The sequence below is a fragment of the Sphaeramia orbicularis genome, chromosome 10, assembly GCF_902148855.1.
Source record: "Sphaeramia orbicularis chromosome 10, fSphaOr1.1, whole genome shotgun sequence".
Lineage (NCBI taxonomy): Eukaryota > Metazoa > Chordata > Actinopteri > Kurtiformes > Apogonidae > Sphaeramia > Sphaeramia orbicularis.
In genome coordinates, this window is record NC_043966.1 from 50,873,229 (window position 1) to 50,896,576 (window position 23,348).

Here is a 23,348-nt window from a genome sequence, read left to right on the forward strand (position 1 = left end):
TGAATTGACTGATTGATTGATTGATTGATTGATAGGGTGATTGATTGATTGGTTGGTTGATTGATTGACTGGAAAATTATTTTCTTTGAAAGTGAAAGTTACAAAAATATTGTCTCTAAGTACAAAAAACAACTTTGTGACACTTATGTCAAATTACAAAGAATTAAGAAAAATGTTTTGGCACTGACCAAGAGACTAACTCCATTAAAACTCCTAACATCTATTTTGTCAATGTTTTTTTTTTTTTTTTTTTTTTTTTCTTTCCCAAACGAAAAATATTTTCTTTTTCGTGCAGCTTTATTTTGTTGTTGTAGCCGAAAACAGGACTTCCGGGTTCAACGTGCTCCCCCGGCGTCCTGACGCACAGTCCGGTGTCGGCGCTATGTCTTTCGCCCTCTGAGCAGTCAATTAGCTAGCGGCTAGCTAGTCCTGCTAATTCTTCAGTCGCGCCAAGGATAACACCAGTAAAACTCCAGTTTGAGGTAAAGTGTAACATTACTGTTTGTGTGGGTGTTGGTGCCTGTCACATAGACCTAACATTCACTGTGTTTAACCCATGTGAAACACCGTCCAAAGCAGCGTGTGTGTGTTGTCCTCAGAACCAGCTTGTCCTGTGTTTGGTCTGTACGTGACACCGTAGCTAGTGAATGAACAAGGTTAGCCAAGTTAGTGATAAGTTCAACTTCAGACAGCAGTGTTGGAGCCAGTGTCAGAGGTGAAGGCTGTCGTAGTTTATGGCGAATTAAAATATCCAGTTCGTCAGAAATCAGGGACACATTACTTAAGTAGCTAAATCTTTGGTTTGGTTGCAATAAATCTTTATCAAATGTCAAAATGTCTGACAGGCTAAGGTCTGTGCATCAAGGTTAATATTGTACATTGTTTTAATTCTTTCTTTTGTACAACATCCAGTTTGTGAATGTTGTGTGTAGAGTTCCATTCAATAAATTGAAGATTAGAAACACTAGACTACATATCAACAATTCAATAGGAAAGAACTGGACTGGATTCTGAACTGAGTTGTTAAATCTCCTTCTGTTAAAACAAAGCCATTTGTCTTTTTGTCACTAATGACCGTATTCCTTGGAGTTAACAGTAGTATCTGCGTGTGTTTGCAGATGTCAGGTGCTGGTCCATGGGTGTGAGCCGACTGGATGTTTTCTACAGAAGGCTGCTCCTCACCAAACTCTTCATTGGGGGATGGGGGAAGCCTGAAGACCTCAAAAGGTGATTAAAACTTAAAGGACAAATTGTGGCAACAACTATATACTCCTCAGCGTTTTCACTGGTAAGGTATCCATGCCACCACACCATAAATTTCATACAAAATTAAAGCTGCAAGCGGCATTGAAAGGCCCTCACAAGAGGCACGTCCAGTACAAGTATGTTCATCGTTCAGCAGGTGGCACTCTAGCATCAAATTATAATGTCTTATCATGAATGGGTGTAGGCCTGGGAGATTGACAACTGATTCAAATTTGAGGCAAATCGGTGTTCATATGTATGAACTGAGACAGTTTTCGTAAAGTTATATTTGTAGGAGGTGCAATTGTGGCAAATTTCAATTTCCTTTGATGAATGGGTATAGGTCTGAGAGATTGACAGTTGACTCAAATTTGAGGCAAATTGGTGTTCATATGTCCGAACTGAACAAATTTTTGTATAAGTAAATCTGTAGGGGGCACTATGGAGTCAAAATTCAATTTCTTCCATTGAATGGATGAAAGAGGAAGACCCAGGATACGTTGGAGAGACTATGTCTCTCGGCTGGCCTGGGAACGCCTCGGGGTCCCCCCGGAAGAGTTGGAGGAGGTGTCTGGGGAGAGGGAAGTCTGGGCATCCCTGCTTAGACTGTTGCCTCCGCAACCCGGCCCCGGATAAAGCAGAAGAAAATGGATGAATGGATGAAGGCCTGTGAGATGTACCACCAAGTCAAATTTGAGCCAAACCGGTGTTCGTATGTCCGAACTGATGCAATTTTCGTAAAGGTAAATTTTTAGGGGGCGCTATAGAGCGAAATGGCAATTTCTTTTGATAAATGGGTGTGGGCCTGCGAGATGTACCACCGAGTCAAATTTGAGCCAAATCGGTGTTCGTATGTCCAAACTGAAGCAATTTTTGTCATGGTAAATTTCAGAAAAAACTTGACAAAGTTTGCGACCTTGTTGTACAAAAACGGTGACAACGAATCCAAAAATTAGGCTAACTTTTGATGCTCCACTTCTTTAGATAATGTACACCAATTTTGAGCTCATTTGGCCAAACGCCCAAGGAGGAGATAGTTAAAGTACAATGTCAGCGAAAACGCTGACTCAGCATTTTGGAAATTTCAATCCAATATGGCCAACTAAGGGTTGGTGTAGGGGCGTGGCCATAATAATATTTTTTGTTTGTCTCCTGACGATGAATCTGTGTACCTATTTTCGTGGCTGTACGACAAACTTTACGTTGGACGTGGTCTCATTGGCGCAATGTATTTCCACTTTTCAAGGGGTTGCTGTCGCAGCATTTCTTTACCGACATCTACGAAACCTACATGTAAATTCAATTTCTCGCACTTCTGAATTTTGGGCAAAATTTGGTGCGTTTTTGTAAATGTTCAGGGGGTCAAATTTGAGCTCAAAGCGCAGGAGAAAGAAAAATTAAAGCCATAATCAGCATTGAAAGGCCCTCACCACGGGCACGTCCAGTACAAGTATGTCCATCATTCAGCAGGTGGCGCTCTAGCACCAAATTTTAGTGTCTTCTGATTAGAGATCGACTGATATGGGTTTTTCAGGGCCGATACCGATTAGTAGTAGTTAGAGGAGGCCGATAACCGATAGTTGGAGCCGATATTCATTTGCAGTAAAAGTGTAAAAATTGGCATGAAAAATTTTGAATAACGCAAACACTGAACTTCGTTTAAATGCCTAAAGCATGTTTATTTAATCCAACAAATAGAAAATAATAGCTCCAGAAGTGCATGGATTTCCTAGACTCAGAAGCATCTCTTATAACGTTGAATAAAAGCTTAAATAAATAGCTCCCTGAAATTTTTTCCACAGTAAATAAAGTAAAATTGAAATATAACTATAATGACTTATCTTTGTTTTAAGTTCAAACACAACAAAAATACAGGGAGACTCTTGTAAACTCTTGGGCCACATGCTGACATATGCTCAACTCATCATGCTTCATTTATTACAGCATTTGGGAAGCCTTAAATTGATTTCATAATTAAATTTTATATTTTACCGTGCGATAGCAGGGACCCTGTCATTCAAAACTATGTTGCTACATTATTAATGATTAATATGACAAAAGCTATATAAAAAAGTATAATAGTTGCTATGAGTGCAATTAAACTCCTGACAAAACACAAACAGCCTTTAGGGCTTTAATGAGCACACACAGGATTTAAAACGTTCCACCATGTTCAGATAAATCACTTCTGAATTTTACTCTCTCTGTCATCTTCACTTTAATTTTCAGATCATAGGACTAGAAAGCTCACAGCAACATTAGTAGTTGTGAGTTGTAGAGTTCCTCCTGTGACTTTAACGCAAACACACACTATTACATTACATACCAACACAGTCTCATCCCAAATAGTCAGAAATCGACGCATATGGACAGAGCCCCATAGCAGCACTATTTGACGCAGAGGGTACCCCTTCTGCGTCGGATTTCGACGCGGAAGGGGTACACACCGCGGAGAGGCGAAGTTTTCTCGTGTGAGAAGCTCTGGAGAGAAAACACATGTGTCAAAGGTGAACGCAGAAAACTCTTCTGAAACTGTACTAAACATCCCTGTGTTCTACATCTCACAACTACTACTAATGTTTCAGAATAACGTCAGAGCAGAGTAAACATTAGCGGCAGCTCTGCTAACTCATATTACCTCCTGACATGTCTGTGAATTAGTTAAAAGAAGACTGCTGATAATATGGAGATGGAAACAGTCTGTGATAGAAAAGCATGTGTGTGTGATTAAGAGAGGGTGCCTAAAAAACTCAGTTCACTTGTTTTAGGGAAGCACGCTAAGGTGGAGGCTGATGAGCTTTTACCAGAACATTAGTTCATCAGCCTGGTTCTAAACGCTCTATGTATTAGTAATGGGGAAAATGTATGTAGAGCACAGTCTCATCCCAAGTCAGTCCCAGTCTGTGTGTGTGAGGACAGCTTCCACGTCAACCAATCACAGGGCGCAGGGTGGATAGTGCAGGAGACAGTAGGCGGGAGAGAGAGAGAGAGAGAGGCGCGGCTGCATCTGAGCCGAAATAACCCAGTTTTAAATTGATTTCTTAATATCGGCCCATCAGATTAAAAAAAGGCCGATACCGATATACATCAAATTTCCAAGTATCGGCGTTGATAATCGGCCCGGCCGATAATTGGTCGACCTTTACCTCTGATGAATGGGTGTAGGCCTGGGAGATTGACAACTGACTCAAATTTGAGGCATATTGGTGTTCGTATGTCTGAATTGAACAAATTTTGTATAAGTAAATCTGTAGGGGGTGCTATGGAGCCAAAATTCAATTTCTTCCATTGAATGAGTGTAGGTCTGCGAGATGCACCACAAAGTCAAATTTGAGCCAAATCGGTGTTCGTATGTCTGAACTGATGCCATTTTCATAAAGGTAAATTTGTAGGGGGCGCTATAGAGCGAAATGGTAATTTCTTTTGATAAATGGGTGAAGGACTGGGAGATGGACATCTGAGTCAAATTTGAGCCAAATCAGTGTTTGTATGTCCGAACTGCAGCAATTTTTGTAAAGGTAAAATTGTAGGGGGCGCTATAGTGCCAAATGTAAAATTTTTCTAATGAATGGGTGTAGACCTGGGAGATAGACATCTGAGTCAAATTTGAGCCAAATTGGTGTTCGTATGTCCGAACTGAAGCAATTTTCATAAAAAAAATAAACTTGTGGGGGGTGCTACAGTGCGAAATTTCAGTTTCTTTTGATAAAATCTACTGATAGAAATTCCATTGATATGTCACTCATAAAACAAGTGATAAACAGTATCCTTCAACCATTTACTTATGTATGTAATAAATCATTTCAAACAGGCACTTTTCCAGAAAACATGAAAATAGCTAAAGTGATTCCAATTTATAAAAATGGTGATAAGCACATGGTGTCAAATTATAGACCGGTGTCACTGTTACCACAATTTTCTAAAATTCTTGAGAAACTGTTTGTAAAGAGGTTAGATGACTACATAGACAAATATAGGATATTAAATGATCATCAATATGGATTTAGGAAAAACCGATCAACATCTCTAGCAGTAATGGAATTTGCAGAAAATATAGCAGCAGCGGTGGATCAGAAACAATATACTGTTGGTGTTTTTATTGATTTAAGGAAGGCATTTGACACAATTGATCACTCAATATTACTCCGGAAATGTGAAATGTATGGTATGAGAGGCGTGGTACAAAACTGGTTAAAAAGTTATTTACAAAATAGGTCTCAGTACGTATCAATTGGAAATACGAATTCACAACTTAGAAAAGTAACATGTGGGGTCCCACAAGGTTCAGTTCTGGGACCCAAGTTATTTATACTTTATTTAAATGATATTTTTATGGCATCTAGTGAGTTAAAATTTACAATATTTGCAGATGATACTAATTTGCTTTATTTGGGAGCAAATATGAAACAAATATTAGAAACTGTGGAAAAGGAATTGATCAAGTTAAAAAAAATGGTTTGATGTAAATAAGTTATCACTTAATGAAGATAAAACAAAATTTATGGTTTTTGGTGGTGCTAGGGGAAATGATGATATAAAACTGAAAATTAATGAAATTGAAATTGAAAGGGTGTATGAAACAAAATTTTTGGGAGTGATTTTTGACCATAAACTGTTGGAAACCACAAATAGAATATATCAAACGCAAAATGTTCAAGGCTGTTGCGATTCTTTATAAAACTTGCGACTTGTTAAGCAAAAAATGTTTGCATATGTTGTACTGTTCACTTGTAATGCCATATATGTCATACTGTGTGGAAATATGGGGCAATGTGTATAAAACTAATTTAGACCCGATAATTAAACTCCAGAAAAAAGCTATTAAGAGTCATAAACAAAGCTGGTTATCTCCAATCAAGTAATCCACTTTTTGTAGAATCTGGTTTACTAAAATTTTTTTACATTGTATATTTAAAAACAATGGAATTTATGTTTCGCGTTAAAAGTAAAAACCTTCCTTTTTGTATTCAGAAAATTTTTAAGTTAAGAGAAGGACATTATAATTTAAGAGGGATGTTTGTGTTTGAAAAAGGTAAAGTAAGAACAAACGTTAAATATCACAGTGTTTCAGTTATTGGTGTCAAGCTATGGAACGAACTGAAGGATGAAGTGAAATTGTGTAGCTCACTGTTGAGTTTCAAAAAGACTTTAATTTGTCAAATTCTGAAGGGCTATGAAAGTAATATAATTACAAAATGATTTATAACACTGAATGTAGTTTAAATTGTGTTTAAGTATTTACCTGCTGCAACTACGGGTGTAGACGTGAATTAAGGATGTGAATAGGAGAAGCAGAAATAAGCCTCCGGCTTCAGCTTCTGCCTATTTCAGTTACAAAATGTGTTAATTTTATGTTTGCTTGTTTTTTAATATGTATGTGTTTTGTTTTGTTGTTGTTTTTTTTTTATATGTATATGTTTTGTATTTTGTATTTAACTGAAATAAACATTCATTCATTCATTCATAAATGGGTGTAGGCTTGGGAGATAGACATCTGGGTCAAATTTGAGCCTCATTGGTGTTCATAAGTCCGAGCAGAAGCAATTCTTGTATGGTAAATTTTCGAAAAAACTTCGCAAAGTTTGCAACCTCGTCATACAAAAACAGTGACACCGATCCCAAAAATTCGGCTAACTTTTGATGCCCCACTTGTCTAGATACTGTACACCAAGTTTGAGCTCATTCGGCCAAATACCCAAGGAGGAGATAGTTAAAATGTAACATCAGCAAAAACGCTGACTCAGCATTTTGGAAATTTCAATCCAACATGGTGGAAGTGTGGTTCGTTTAGGGGCGGGGCCATAATAATATTTTTTTGTTTGTCTCTTGACGGTGAATCTGTGTACCGATTTTCGTGGCTCTACGACAAACTTTATATTGGACATGGTCCCATTGACATGATGCATTTTGACTTTTCATGGGGGAGCTGTTGCAACATTTCTTTTCCGACATCTACAAAACCTATATATAAATTCAATTTTTTGCACTTCTGAATTTTGGGCAAAATTTGGTGAGTTTTCGTAATAGTTCAGGGGGTCAAATTTGAGCTCAAAGCACAGGAGAAAGAAAAATAAATGAATAATTAAATAAATTAAAAAAAAAAAAATCTGAGCAAGAACAATATAGCTGTTTCCATGGCAACCACGTATTTGGCCTTATTTGAAAGCTCTCGAGGTCCCCCACATGTCTGTGGGGTCAGAGGTCACATGTCGTGCTCTTACACACACGTGACTGACCCCGACTGGACGTGGCCCATTGACTCCTTTTCATTCTGAGCAGGTGTAAATATGTGGTTTGTGCACATGTCATGTACATGTTCAGAAAGGTCTGACTGTCGTGAATGTGAATATGTGTGACAGTGGCGATAGTGGCGAAAGGCGACTGTGTCACTGGTGATTTCATCCCCATGTGCTCACTGCAGACTCAATAGGCCCTGCGCCCGCTTTACTCGGCTCGGGCCTAAAAAAAAAAAAAAAAAAAAAAAAAAAAAATGTAAAAAAAAAATTTAAAAAAATCTGAGCAAGAACAATATAGCTGTTTCCGTGGCAACCACGTATTTAGGTTTATTTGAAAGCTCTCTAGGTCCCCCACATGTCTGTGGGGTTAGATGTCACGTGTCGTCCACTTACACACACGTGACTGTCCCTGACTGGACGTCTCCCATTGACTCTCATTCATTCTATTAGAATGCTGCTTAAAGCAGGTGTAAATATGCGGTTTGTGCACGTCATGTACATGTTCTTAAAGGTCTCACTGCCGTGAATGTGAATATGTGTGAGAGTGGCAACAGTGACGAAAGGCACGCACATCACTGGTGATTTCGTCCCCATGTGCCCACTGCAGACTCAATAGGCCCTGCGCCGCCTTTACTCGGCTCGGGCCTAAAAAATCCATCACTGTCGCATTAGACTTACACATACAGGCAAAGCTTCAGGAAGTAGGAAAAAGGTAAATGAGCATAAAGTTTCACTTTAACTTCTGCGGGGGGGGCACCACACCGCCGGCCCCCATAGTAAGTAGGTAGTAGTAAGTAGGACGGAAACGCGGTTGCGGACCAAAACTCAAGTGCGCCCCCACCCCCCATTACACACCACCACACCAACAGGTCAATTCCACAGGAAACACTGTTTCAGTAGCATGTTGAAATTCCCACAATGAATGAATGAATGATTTTCAAAATGTAGCCTAAGTCATGAAATTAAGTAAAGATGACTAAAGTTTTTGAAAAACCACTCATGATATTTTTTTTTTTTGTACAAACACTCTAGTACATGTTAGTAGTCTAATTGTAAGTTGGTTCAGTTTTCATTGTGTATATAGATTGTTACAGGGGTTTTCTAAGTCGGAAGTATTGAATCCAGTAATCTGAATTTTAGGTTTCAAAATGTTTGTCACACAAAATGTACCAGGAATTTTTGTTTTCACTTATTTACTTGGGTAAAAGAATTCCTGATAATTTACGTGCTTTGCGTTTCCACTCCCAGAAAATGTATTCAAATGAGGCTCAGCCATTCTTAGTAGCTGACTTTTTGAAGTCCCACTGAATTTCTTGGAGAGTATTCAGCATATGTTTGACAAGATCTGATCTGTTTTTAGTGTATTTGCTGCTCTTTAACATACTCAGATGGACAGACAGATGATCGCAATGCACTTGTATGAATGACATGAATACACTCAGTTCAGGTCCATCCAGATACTTCTGTCTTGGCTCCAGCTGAGGTCCATTCAGCAAATGGACCTCACCATCCATCTGCTGTTCACACCTTCTCTTCTTTTGCTCTATTTTCCAAATGATCAAAATACAAATGAAGTAAAGCTTGTAGAAATGGAATAAACACGTTTGCAGCTGCACACCGACTGTACTAAGTTGAATGGAAACGTGGAATACTGCAAGTGTGTTCCACTTATCAGCATTCTTCAACACACAGCCACACCCCCAAGAATTTGGGGGAATGTGAACATTCCTTTTTTCGGGTAAAGTTTGTGGTTGAGGGAAAGTTTTTTTGCTTGTTTGTTTTTTTTTAATGCACAGAGATTTTTCAAAGTTCCTTGTAAAGGTAAAAGTTCTTGCTGTAGAAAAGGGGCTAATGTCTGAAGTAAATTTGTTTTTTGGGAAACAAAATGTAACATTTGATCATATTTGAACAAAATCATAAAACCAACCAACATGGGACAAATAAGCATTAATTCAAATTGTGCATGGGAACAAAAAAGAATGTGAAAATATAAATAAGAATAAGAAAAAAAGTCTAACAATTCATTAACTTTGTAGTAACTTTTGTTGCCAGTGTGGACTGGAACATACTAAAAGACAAAATGGGAATGAAAGTGTACCAAAGGGACTTCAACATTTTTACATCTAACCCTGTGTTCTCACCAGAGCTTGTGAAATCATTTATATATTGAAGTTATAAATTACTACAAATTAGAGAAGGTGTTAATTAGAAAAGGTCATTTAATCTTCTTTGAGTAACTACCTAAAATTCTTTTGGTTGGGGAAATTATATGAATGATCCTGTTTTTCACAGTGTTACTGAGGAATCAGAGTAAACAAATGGATGTGTAGTGACGTCGAAATGATGTTTGTATTCTTCAGAATCTTTGAGTTCCGTAAGGTGATTGGTGACAGAGAGAAGTGTAAGACGCTGGTGCCTAACGACTATCCAGTTTACATAGATAAGGTAGGTTTTCACCTAATCACACTCTGTGTTCCTATAATGTAACCAGCTACTACAGATGTGTATGTTTTTGTTTGTTTGGTTTTTTTTTTATTTCTTTTTTGTTTTTTTTCTGGGTGTCCGAATGCAGATCGAGGAGCACCCTGACTGTCACATCCACAATGGATACTTCATCTCTCCTCTGGAGAATTTGGTTCCTGGAATATTGCCACCAGAAGCGGTCAAAGCCAGGTAACATAATAGTCATCTACTGCTCATGTGATCTCTGCACCTGCAAACCTCTGGTTGCTGAAAGATGTAAACTGTCAGACAAGGACTAATGGTTCAGATGAGTGCAATGAAATACATGCTTTAAAGGGGCAGTTTGTAAGATTGAAATTATCCATTGTTCAACTGAGGGGGGAGCATTTTAACACAAAATTCAAACTGTGAAATTCCAATCATAAACTTACAAGAAAGAAATGTCCCTGATAGTTAATTAAAGCATCTGACTTACAAGAAAAAGAAAAAAAAAAAACTCATATATTTAGAGATTGAACATTCACAAATTCACTAATTTTGGTCTTCACGAGAGCAGAGATCCAAGAAAGTAGACAGCCTTTGTCCTGATGATATTCTAACAAGATATGATAAATTTAATATTGTTGTCCTAAACAGTCAGCATCAAGTTTATGTGAAATACTTTGGTTTCCAGAGTGCATTTTACAACTCTGTACAAACAGGGCAGAACCAGTTATGAGGTTTGTGGCTTCATAAAATCTAAAGGTTCTTGAGTAAGCAGCAGTAAATGTATTTTGTTAAATAAAAGTAAGTAGCTGAAGCCTTAATTGTCTTCATGTTGATAAGATTTCAGTGACTGACATAGCATAGATTCACGTAGCATAGAAAGTTTTCAGTCATGACTCCTGTGTTTGTGTGCTGGTGTGTGGTTGCCTGCAGGTTCCAGTTCATAGTTCCTAAAAAGTGGCAGAAGAACAGGCCAGTATGTATCCACCTGGCCGGGACCGGAGACCATGTAAGAATCTTTAAACATGCTTTGATGAAAACTAGTTATTAAAATGGTATAATTAACAGTAAAATGAAACTTATCCATAACTAAATGTCAGAACCAGTTGTGTGTATCAGTGTTTGGTTTTACATATAAATAACACATTGTATTTGTGTGTATAGTTTTTTTGGCGGCGTCGGACCCTGATGGCAAGGCCTATGATTAAAGAGGCAGGAATGGCTTCGGTGCTTCTGGAGAATCCTTATTATATCCTTCTGTTGTACTCTTACATCTATTCACCTCTGTTTTCCTGTAATGTTTTTTTATTTGTATGAATATACACTACCGGTCAAAAGTTTTAGAACACCCCAATTTTTCCAGTTTTGTATTGAAATTAAAGCAGTTTAAGTTGCTAACCCATTTCTTGATGGCCTTATTGTATAATTCCGAAATGTACATTATTTTTCAGTTTTGTTTAACCTTACCTTTTTTTTTTTTTTTTTTACCTCTGGAAGTTCACCACTTACCTATGTATTATTTCAAGCTGTTCATTGGACTTGAACTGCTTGAATTTCAGTACAAAACTGGAAAAATTGGGGTGTTCTAAAACTTTTGACCGGTAGTGTAGTTTTGTTTTTTTGGTAAGATGACAAAACGGTGCAACCATCATTGGTCAACTGTTGTCTCTGTTTTTTTGAAGATGACATCCTTTATTGTCATTCAACATGTAGTATGATGTACAAAATTACAATCCACAGGATCGACAGTGAAATGTACGTTTAAAAACACACACATTTAAAGTGGAAAAACACGAATTAAAAATAGAAGACAATAGAGCAAAGTGCAAGTTTGCTCTGTACTCTCTGTTGTGTCCTCTCTTACTGTCTTTATCTTATGTCTGTGAAATACTTTTCATTCCTTGACTTGACTTTTACATGGTTACCGCAAACCCAAAGACCAACTGTAAGCTAACACTTCACTACACAAAGACCATTTACACTTGATATTAAACATGTGATCTGTATTCAGACATCATATCTAGATAATAAACAACCACATCTGGCCTTTGCCATTACACCTGGTATTTTAATTTGTTCTCATTTCTTCTCATTAAGATCTGATTTTTGTCCTCCTGGGAAATGTCAGATTTATAGAGGCCCTCATCATGATACGATCATGTTAGCAGCATGATATTTTATAAATATATATACACATATATACACATATATATATATATATATATATATATATATATATATATATATATATATATATATATATATATATATATATATATATAAATTATACTGTGAGCTTTAGCTTGATTTTTCATCTTAAAAAAGTTTACTAGCCAACCAGTCACATGATGTCTCAGTGTTATTCATGGGTCAGAGGACAATGAAGATGAAGGTACAAGTATGAGCACACCAATCTAAGATCCCTACACAATGTGAGCCAAGCTTCTTTGTCTTAACCCAGACTGAATGGGGTCTATGAATAACGGGATTACAAATAAACAAGTCTGTTAAAACCAGAACAGTCTAAAAAGGTTTTGAGTTCACTTTTGATGGCTTCATACATGACAGCATTCAAACTTAGGCCTGTAAGGGATATCTTGCCAAAAAGGTGAATTTTAATTACAGTCTCAGGTCCAGATGAAAGACATCATATCCACCATATACAAAGACCACTATACAGAAGCACAGTAGTATTATATTTATGTTTAATGAGAGCCAGGGTGTGTGCCTTTTCAAAGCTAGATTTAAATGAGTTCTAGGTAACCTGGTTCACTGTTTGTGAGTATTTCAGGCGGTCCAGTCTGAAGAATGTCTCAGACCTGTTTGTGATGGGAGGGGCTCTAATCCTAGAGTCAACAGTGCTTCTGCGCTGGTTGGAAAGAGAAGGATACTGGCCGCTAGGGATGACTGGCATCTCCATGGGAGGATATGTGAGTCACTGTAAAACATAGATACTCATTTTACAACCTGTAATTCACGAAGTAATACCTCATCTTCAAATGGAATTGTACATGCAGGCAAAAAATATTGTTGCAGTGGGCTTGTGCAGTATAAAACTGCTATTGTACAGGTTCTGTTTTTAATCAGATCTTTTGGATGTGTTTGTTTATACAGATGGCGTCATTGGCTGTGACGAACTGGCCCAAGCCCATCCCTCTGATCCCCTGTTTGTCCTGGTCCACTGCCTCTAGTGTCTTCACCACTGTAATACATCCTCTCTCTCTGGACTCACATATTTCACAACAATTTGTTTGTATGTCCGTGATCCTGAATGTCTTGAACTCTGAGATGCTTTCTAGTGATCGGTAACAGTGCCTCACATTTGCTTGGGAAATCTTTTTCTGAAGAGAGAAGAGTGTTAAAAGTTGAAATATGAATAAATAACACCTCAGCACTCTCTGTAGACAAAGGCAGATGGTGTGTTGTTGACAGTAGTAGGAAAATGATAAGTATTTGGAGTCACGTGAAACAATGCATACATATTTACATTTCTATTCTAATGGAATATAATTCTGTTTTCTGCAGCAGTATGTGGTGCAGAATGATGTATATGAATCTTAACACAGTGCACTACAGTCACATGACCATGAATATTCTCACCATATTAACAGTTGTATGTCAGCTGTTGGTGGCTTTTTGAGTGTTTCACACTACAACATTATGCTATTTTTTACTGCAAATAATCATTTGTATTAAAATGCACTATAAGACATCATAATCCCACAAAGTCACATGCTTTCTTTACAGCACACAGCGATTTTTGCCTACATTTCCTCAACTATATATTTATATTTATTGTGTAGAAAGGAAGAACTCTGCTCCGAACTCCAGTAGAGCTGCACTAATGCATAAACAGATTTACTTCTGTTATACAAAACAAGGAGAGGGTATACTGCAGAGTTTTTAGGTTATTTAAGTAGTAGTATAAGTTTTTTTTCTCTTTATATTTGATATGAAATCAGATTTTGCTTTAGCTTCACTATATTGTTTCTTTTTAGCTGATGCAAAGCACATTTTGGTCTTTATCACAGTTTTCAGTAAGTCTCAGTCTTGGTATAACTGTCATATTTTCTCAATTTAGCTATTCTAGACTTATATACCGACTCAAACATTTTTCCATGCATGCCAGTTAGTTAGCAGGCTAATATGCTAAGCAACAGCAGTAGTGGTTTGTTGTGCCCTGAGTGAAGTATGTGTTTCATGACAGATGGATTTGATGTGTGACAATCATAAAAAAGTTTCTATTTGTGCATTATTGAACACAATATAGTCCTTATCCTTATAGTCCCTTCTCAAACTTTTTAATGATTGAGCACAATTTTAGAATTTACAGCAAGAAATGGAAGAATAAGCATGACATGAGGAAAAAAGAAAATGCATTTCACATGTTTCTAGTACTCCACCATATGCCTTTATTATATTTAAAAAAATTAATTGTACATAGCCACGTTGCAACAAGGAATTTGAACCTTTCCTCCTCAGGCCTAAAGGTAGATCCCAGTGGCTGTAGTGTGTGCATGTTGTGTAATTTTAAAGTAAATATAAATTTATCACATTATCTGTGTGTTTCAGGGTGTACTGAGTAAAGCTGTGAACTGGACAGAACTGGAAAAGCAGTATGCTATCAATTCGGTGTATGAGACGGAGATTATAAAGCTGTTGGAGTATTGTGGGGTATGCAGACATTCTTCTTACATAGGGACTATACAACTTCATGTTAAACCCTTTTTAGTGAGTAATAGTCTGTTATGCCTGAGTTTAAAGGTGATAAATATGATCAAAAATCTGTATCTGTGTCTTTGTTGTGTGTCCACATCTATCAGGCTGATTCCTTTAAGATGGCACAAGAGCTTGTAAAGAACTCTGCAGGTCCTGTGGAGTCTCTAGAGCACCTGCTAGGCTTCTCCAGAGATCACAGTGTCTCAGTAGAGCAGTACTCTAAAATCAGAGGGGAGGTGGATACTGGACGAGGCCTGCTGATTGGCCGAGGCTCTGGAAGGCCCAGTTCCCGAGACATAGTGGACCAATTCATATCATCAATCAACAGCAATGGGACAAACCTTGATACTCTGCCAAGGTAATTACTGAATGTAATTTGAACATACTAAGATAATTTGAATTAACTAATACCAGCATTTTAAAAAATATTTTTCTATATACAGCATGTACATTGTAAATTTGGTATAATAGTTTCACACTGGTTAGTACACTGTGTCACACCTCCCTTTGGTTACCACAAATACACCTATCAAAATTTCAACAGCATAAGCAAAGGATAAAAGAAAGTAACTTGAAGTGTCTTAAGTAACAGTTCTGACATATCAGCAAAAGCGAAACTATAAGGAGTACAATCCGTATTTTAGAGCTGCACTAGCAATGTAGATTGTTCACAAAAAGCTTTTGCAGAGTCATGTAATGTGTGCTCATGAAACTGTTTTTTTAATACAAAGTGGTGGAAAAGGATAAAACTATTATACAATAATATTTTTTCAACATAATTGAGATTCTTTTGGTGATTGATTGCTGTATGTATGTTTTGGATATCTGATGAAGGTCAGAAAGACCAAAACATCATAATAAAGAAGACAGCATATGAGAGCTTGTTCCTGTTGTTCTTAAAGGGTACCTGTAGGGAATTTTCATTGCTAGCTATTTCCAAAGATCATGAATAATTCTGACGGTTCTATCAGGTAGCTTACATCGTAGCCCATTGTTAAGGCGAGCACTAAATCACTGCTCTGTCAGTCAATCATGGTCAGCGACATGTTGCCTTCTTCAAGGGCTGTTCCATCAACAGTAGTGACACAGACTCATTGGTTTGTCCAATTACCTGGGCTGCGATAGACTGGTCACCGACCCCATGCAGCAGACACCAGTCTAAGATGACACGTTATTGGCCAGTGCTGGGTTGCATCTTTAGGACAATGGCAGAGTGCAAAGGTTACGGTTGCATAAACAAGCGTGGACACATGCTTTCCACTCAGTCTGCTCACTGACTGCTGCTTGATTACTCGCGCTCATCACCCAGAATCAGCAATGGTCAGTTCAACGGCAATGGCTGCTCCCCATAGGTTCTGCTTCTGTGCATAATTCACATAATAAAAAGGGTCCAGTGCGGTGCCTTAATGGTGATTTTTAATTTTTTTTTTTTTTAAACTGAATTTGCATCTCTCTTCTAAAACACAAAGCGCAGTTAATGTCATAAGCATGAGCAGTACAGGTACACTTTAAAAAGCCAGTTTTTTAAATTGTATAATGAAGAAGAAGAAGAAGAAGACATATCCACTCACGATATGTCTAGGACTTCTTGCAAAATGTCATCATAACCCATCCATGACTTGTGCTCTGGACACCTGGTATTTACAGGATATAGTCTAATAGCCTAATTTTTCTAACAGAAATACTTTCCTCACATGTTCTCAGACATCCACAAATTAAAAATACACATATCTTTATAGTCTGTTTATGTGTCCATGGTCAGAAAGGAACCTCCAAAATCCTCAGTGAGTCTCTATGCAGTAAGTTACTTGAATGGTTTCAACTGTGACTGAGCTCTGACTCCATTTAATTCCAGTGCTTCTTTTGGCTTCATTAAGGCCTTTCTAAACTTTCCTCTAAGGATGTCTGGCTTATTAAGAGTATGGTCTACACCAGCTCTAAATGTAAAATGCCATGAGATAACTTTTGTTATGATTTGATGCTAAATAAATAAAATTGGATTGATTGATTGATTGACATCTGCTGTCGGATTGGTAAATTTCCTTTGCTTTACTGGTATGGAATTTTCACCTGTGAAAGGTGAACAGGCTTACTATGCCTCGCTGTGGTTGATGTTGTAGAACTGGAGTAGCAGGACCTAGAACAGGCTTTGCAGTGGTTTCATTGTTTTCAGATAAGGGTGGCACTCGTCATCACAGATTAATCGATTAATCTGAGGTAAAGATACATACACAGTGTTGTTTTTTTTTACTCACTGACACACTCAGACCAAGGCTGTCAGTCCACATGACCAAACAGATTGACCAGAAGAGTAGGTAGCTAATGCAAAGTAAAGCAAAAGTAAATCTACTTTTGGATATTTGACATCTTGGAGTTTAGGAAGAGGGGGTTTCTGAAGCTTTTGCACCATCAGTTGCCACTCTTGTAACATGCAATGGCATTGTAAATACTGAAGTGAAACCATTGACTGACGAAGTCAGAATGTGTTGATAAGAGTTGAAGGTGAGGATAAAGGTAAACTGATAAAAAAAAAAAGTAGTTTAAATTACTTAAATAAATATTCAGACAACATTTAAATGGTGATGTGCCATTTTATTTGTAATCAGTTGGTCTCCACAAAACTACATGGCATGTTTTTTTCTTCTTAGACGCCTTCATGAAAAAGAGACATTGCAGGATGGGAAAACGGTTGATTCGGGGAAATGCTGTCGGCCATCATTACACAGAGAATCGATCAGTTTCATGAAGGGAGTGATGGATGAATGCACACACATGGCCAACTTCTCTGGTAACTGCTATGTAAATTGCTGTTTTGATAGCCATTACACTCTGTATCATAGGCACCTTATGGCTCCAAGCTAATTTAATGAAGAAATGATTAACCTTAATGTCAGCTGGTACAATTGTTACAATATGTGTTGGTTGGTAAAGGTGACAGACAATAGCAGCCCTTACATGGGTTGATGTTGGTTTATTAGAGGCTCTGACTTGCCCTACAGTTTAACCTTTATTTGCTGATAAATTATATGTGATCCAGTTCCTGTAGACCCCAGTCTGATCATTGTGGTCCAAGCCAAGGAGGATGCCTACATTCCTCGTGCAGGGGTCCTGAGTCTGCAGGAGATCTGGCCAGGCTGTGAAGTCAGATATCTGAGCGGAGGACACATCAGTGCATACCTGTTTAAACAGAGTGTCTTCAGGTAAGTTCTGTTGCTTTCACCACTTTGTTTAAATTCAGTCAACAATAGGGGAAAACAAAACCAACAGCATAGATTGAATTCTTTAAAGAACAATCCATTCAGATTCTAGTTATATCCTAAATGAGTAATTATGGGATAAGGTGTCTCATTACTACTTTAGTGAATGCAATGTACTTCAGTTGAATTGAACAAAACAAAACTCACAATATCTGCATAACAAAGCAATCCATGTGTATCAGTCCTTCAGTCAGCTCTGACTCAGAGTCCTGTACAATAAACACAAATCAATATATAGAAGCTAGCATATGCTATTATCTAGTGACTGAAGAATAACACTGAACACTTCAGACAATTTAAGATAACCTGTCCAGACAAGTGTGTAAGTTAAAAGATATGTTCTGTAAATAAGGTTGGAACCTTTTATATGTAGTATGTCATAGTCCTACCCTTTTGTCTCCTTCATAGAAGCAACACAGCAGTGGTTGTTCACTCTGTATTACCATTTCCATGAATAAGAGCATTTTTTTTGCATGAGAATGCATCTACTGTTCTGTAAATCTGTGTTTGACAAATGATTCACGGGTTAATGTATCATGCTTGATTCTTTAGTCTTATTGTTTTCAAACTGTTTATCTCCCCATCTTATTTCCAGACAAGCCATATACGATGCATTTAACAGATTCTGCCTGAAGTATCCTAATCTGCAATAGCCTCACCAGCCTGAAGTCTTTCCTGCCTACAACATCGTCAAGACTGTATTTTCAGAATGGGTCTGGATATGTCTCTGGTAGGCTGAGACACACCACCTCCCCTTCCACAATGGTTCGTCACTGAAATCGTAGCTTGAACACAGTGCAGGGCCCAACTGGGAATGATGGTCAGCACTGTGATTCTTTACTTTTACATACTAATGTTTTTAAAATGTGGCTCCAAGCTCAGTGACTTGACACATTGCTGCCTAATATATAGAAATTTGTATACAATACTTTTTCATTAAGACACAATAAAGGTTCATGGACCAACATAAATAAAAACTACTAATGTTTGCTACATTTGAGTATCACTTAATATCCCCAAATTGCCACAAATTTGATGTGTCAATACAGTGAGCAGTATATTAAACTAAAAACCATATGAATAAGAATGAATCATGTTTATCCAGAATGGAAAAGCCTCCTGAATGAAGTACTACCACATTCTTCAGTCCCACCCCACTATTGGACCATGTGATGATCCAGAATCTTCTGTTTGCCTTTCAAAGAGATTCTTCTTTATCACAGTTTTTAGCTGTACCTGCAGTGTGGGTGACCTCACACCAGTCTGACTGATCATGTGTATTTGATGATTTGTCATTTTTCTTATATTTCTCCTCATAACAATTGATAATAAATGGTGCATCCTAATTAAAGGTGCGATATGTAACGTGAATAAATTTACATGTATTCATTCAGATTTTACTGCCTTTAGTAATGTAGATGATCATGAAAATGAGTACCTCCCTCCACAAGAACAACCTGTGCATATTGCAGAGCATTCAGGTCAAATTATGTAGAGGGATTAAGGGAAGCCTAAACAGCATTTTGAAATGTCACAATGTCAAAAGTTTATGGGAACTGCAAAATTCAAGAAAAGTTATTTTCTGCACTCCCTTGTGGTATTTATCATTTAACATCCAGTTTGTTAGCATACATTAGCTATATTTGATTTGGTATTACATTATATAGTCCGAACAGGGTGAACTAATAAGTGTTTTTATCCATTTAATGAGTGACATTACAGTAAACAGGTGTTCCATAGTACATTTTTATGTGCATTTTAGTATTGCTTTGGAAATAGCTTAATTTTCCTTTTAATAAAAATGATTTGACACACATAATAGGAAATGGAAACATTTTTGAATAAATTCTGAAGTAGTGAACGTGTAATTTATATGAATAAGCATAAGCACACAAGTATGTATAAAGACATTTGGTACCTTTTTAATATGACAAAACTATGGTACATGCAGTGTGTTTGAAAGTGCACGTTGAAGAAACACAAAGGAAAAAGTAATGAACTTTGAGGAGTAAAGTTAATAACTGCAATAAATACTATCCATTTAACTCTACAGGTTTACTGAATGATTAGCTTGAAAGGGTACTTGCCTAAGGTTTATGTTTGGGGTCTGTTTGCTGGGAGCTGGTTATTTTTTGACACCAGCTGACACCATTTCTCAATAGTTTATGTGAAAAGGATCAGAGGAGAGATGCTGAAGAACTCAGGAGCCAGTATTATAACTTTCACCTCTAGTCCTCTACATTGAAGTAAATGTACAGTGTTATCATGTAAGAAGGCTGTTATCTGAAAAATGGAGCTGGCCAGCGTCAGAAACAGAAATACACAAATAGATCACACTAATGTTCAAATTGTGTATTTTCAATAATGCTAATGTAACATAACTTGATCTTGATGCTTAGAACTTGGAATCTGACCCGGGTATCTTTAAATTCACCTCCCCACAATATGAGGATGTAAAATCAGCTACATCTTTTTGTCATCCTTGATCACAATTTTCCACAGACAAAATGTACATTTGTGCCATGTGACTCTTGTTCCATTTAAATGCTTTCATTTGAGTGCTGATGGCACCTCAGACCTTTGTAGATACAAGACTTTAGAGATTCAGATTTTAAGCTTGTAGAGATATTACTTTTTAATATTGCAATATGGAGACAAGCATCTAAAATGATTGATAAAGCTGCACATTCCAGCCAAATTATGACAGCTTGGCACTATTTCCTGCTGTTGAGACCCTTGTGGTGGACAGTTTTAGAAATTAAAGCATTTGCATCACCTTTTCCCTCCTCAGCAAGGACTGAGTGGAAAATATGCTATAATACCACTGCTTTTAGAAGAGGAAATTATGAAACCAGGAATAAAACAAACAATTACTTGCATAAAGTCACTTAAAGTATTTTCTGAAAAATACAGAAAACACAACCTATAGTACTACACTTTCTGTTTTAAGGTCTACCCAACAGTGTTAAGAGTAGCAGCTACTGGTAGGTTAATGAAGTATTCCAATGAAATGAAGATACTTTATAGATATATGACAGATAAACAGGTGTGTGTCTACATAATCACAACAGCTCATTCCCATCTTAGATGTTTTTGGTGTTTTTACAGCATTGAAGCTAATCACTGAGTTTATCCCATGCATGCCCTCTACTTTTTTCTTTAAAAAAAACTTAAAGACTAAATATTTTGAGCCCCTTGCAAAGCATTATGTCCTTAGTAGGAACCAATAGGTTTGTTGCAAAGAGAAAGGTATAAGACAACGAACACATTAACACACTGAACAAAGCCATTTTGTGGCTTTAAGTGAATGCTTTGTGGAGAAAAAAAATTCCGCTCACTCATTGTAATCATTTATTTAAACAGTATTAATTGACCCAGTAGATGCTGCAAGGTTAAGTGTCCCAAAAAAAACTTTTAACTTCTTTTACTGACATTTTTAGACAGTATGTTAATGATGACAAAATTATCCAAAAGTTGGTTCTTGAAAACAGTTATGTAAAAAAAAAAAAAAAAAAAAAAAAAATGTTTTGAGTTCAGAAAAGAAAAACTGAAAAATAACCTTATCTTACAGTGTTAACCATAATTTCTTTTAGAGTTGACCTGAATTCATTTTGTTGACTTTATTCATAGAACTGATCAGACACATGTTCAGGAGAGAAGAGATCCAGTCAGGTTAAATACACTAAAAGGAAGGGATATTCAGTAGCAAATACCTGCTACATTTACAATAATGGTGTTTCCTTCCATAGTATGTATATTTGATGAGTTTTTAGGTTTTAGAGTAATGCTTAAATAATGCATTACACTTGAATGAAACCTGCTTGACTAAATGTACTGTAGAGGTTATTCAACTAAAATCTTAAGAAATCTGGTTGACTGAAACGGAAATCATTCAAAAACTATTCAGATGATTTATAGCCACAACCGAATGGCATTTAATTTACAGCCTAATCAATATTTGCTTCCAAAACAAACACTGCAGTTTACTCTGAGTTTTCATGTCATATTCCACAAAGTTAATTTAATCTATCATATCTTATGAGAGAGAGAGAGGAAATTAAGTGTGCTTGACTAATGCAATTTTCATAGGATAAGATAATTTTACTTAGTGACTGATAGAAGCTTTTAAGGACACTTCAGAGGTAGTTATGATAGGTATGATCATTTTGGGTTTTGTTTTGTTTTTCTGTGTGATTTACATATAAATGTAGAGAGAGCTTGCACTCCTTCCAGTGAGTGGTTGAGATGGGTCATAATGTGAGTGAGTAATTTGAGAAGTTAAGATGATGAAGTGTGGCCTTTCAGAAACTTGGAAATGTCTTCTGTTGACACTCCTTGATAAATATACATGCACTAATGTTTTTGATTTCAAATTAATTGAATAACTTTTCCTGTTTAAATCAAACGTGTATGTTGGTTTTTATCTTTACATTAAAAAATACACAGTACTTGTCTGTATGTGCTTTGGTCTGTTCAGTCTGCAACAGCGGATGAAAAGTACACAAAGTAAAAAGTGATGATCTTGCATAAATGATAGAAGGAACACCATCTGTAATTTTAAACCTCCCGATGATGTAACATCCTCAAAGTTATCTCAGCTGGGCCTGGACATGCCAGACATACAGGTTTAAATAAAACATTTGGGCATGACTTCAAAAAAAAAAATAGCATGGTTTGGTGATTTTATTTTTTTCCCCTTTTTTAGTAAAAAAGGTATAAACAATCTCTGTGGGTTATAGAAAAATCATAGAATTAGCAACACCAATGCAGAGATTAAAAAAAAAAAATGTGGCATGTGCAGCAGTTTGGACATGCTAAGAGACACTACTTAGCAGTTATCTGTTACAACAGGACAATTTCATTTGGGTGTGATATCTTTATTATCTCTGTCCAGTTACCAATGTTTGCCCTGGAGCACAACTGCTCATGTACCAACTCTTGTAGCATCTGCGAAATAACATTTTTTAGATCAGTAAAAATGTTGGTCAGGTCTCCCCAAAAAAAGAGATTTTGTCTCAAGGGACTTCCTGGTAAAATAAAAATAAATACTGAAATTGGCTGATAAAAGGGTTCATCCATAGACTATATTATTAATGGCAGTGGAACTGTGGCATCACCTGTTGGTTTCTGAACTAATGTTTTCAAACTATAGTTTGCAATTTGGTCAACACCATGTTGACTTTTTGGCGACCATATTTGAACAAAAGGGGTTGAGCAGTGGGAGTCCATGGGGTGAAAGGTGAACTACTGTTAAACACTAGCTTACTGATTCTGTGAAATTGTAAACTTCAGAAGACACTGTTTAACAAGGTAAGCGGTAGTGTAACCTATTTACCACAATCAATGTGTTCGTGGAGGGAAATCAATTATTTTATTAAATAATATGAAAATCTAACTCAACCAATCCATGTCTGACATTGCAGGGAAAATTTAAAGATGGACC

The 23,348-nt window shown here is 36.9% G+C and overlaps 1 protein-coding gene across 5 annotated transcripts; it reads left to right on the forward strand.

Moving 5' to 3' along the window:
- The first annotated feature begins 346 nt into the window (after window positions 1-346).
- abhd18 (abhydrolase domain containing 18) lies at window positions 347-22,350 on the forward strand. 5 transcript variants are annotated; one of them, XM_030145847.1, is made up of 15 exons: window positions 347-482; window positions 1,119-1,227; window positions 9,842-9,926; window positions 10,054-10,154; window positions 10,863-10,938; window positions 11,094-11,178; window positions 11,847-11,874; window positions 12,721-12,859; window positions 13,044-13,133; window positions 13,961-13,966; window positions 14,502-14,603; window positions 14,753-15,006; window positions 17,297-17,436; window positions 17,686-17,848; window positions 18,501-22,350. In XM_030145847.1, exons 2-15 carry the CDS (start codon window positions 1,136-1,138, stop codon window positions 18,556-18,558), a joined length of 1,419 nt encoding a protein of 472 aa, XP_030001707.1. In that variant the 5' UTR covers window positions 347-482; window positions 1,119-1,135; the 3' UTR covers window positions 18,559-22,350. The 5 variants fall into 5 exon arrangements, with proteins under 5 accessions (XP_030001707.1, XP_030001710.1, XP_030001711.1 ...); XM_030145848.1 differs by having other exon boundaries at window positions 385-464; XM_030145849.1 differs by lacking the exon at window positions 347-482 and adding an exon at window positions 636-656.
- Window positions 22,351-23,348: the final 998 nt, after the last annotated feature.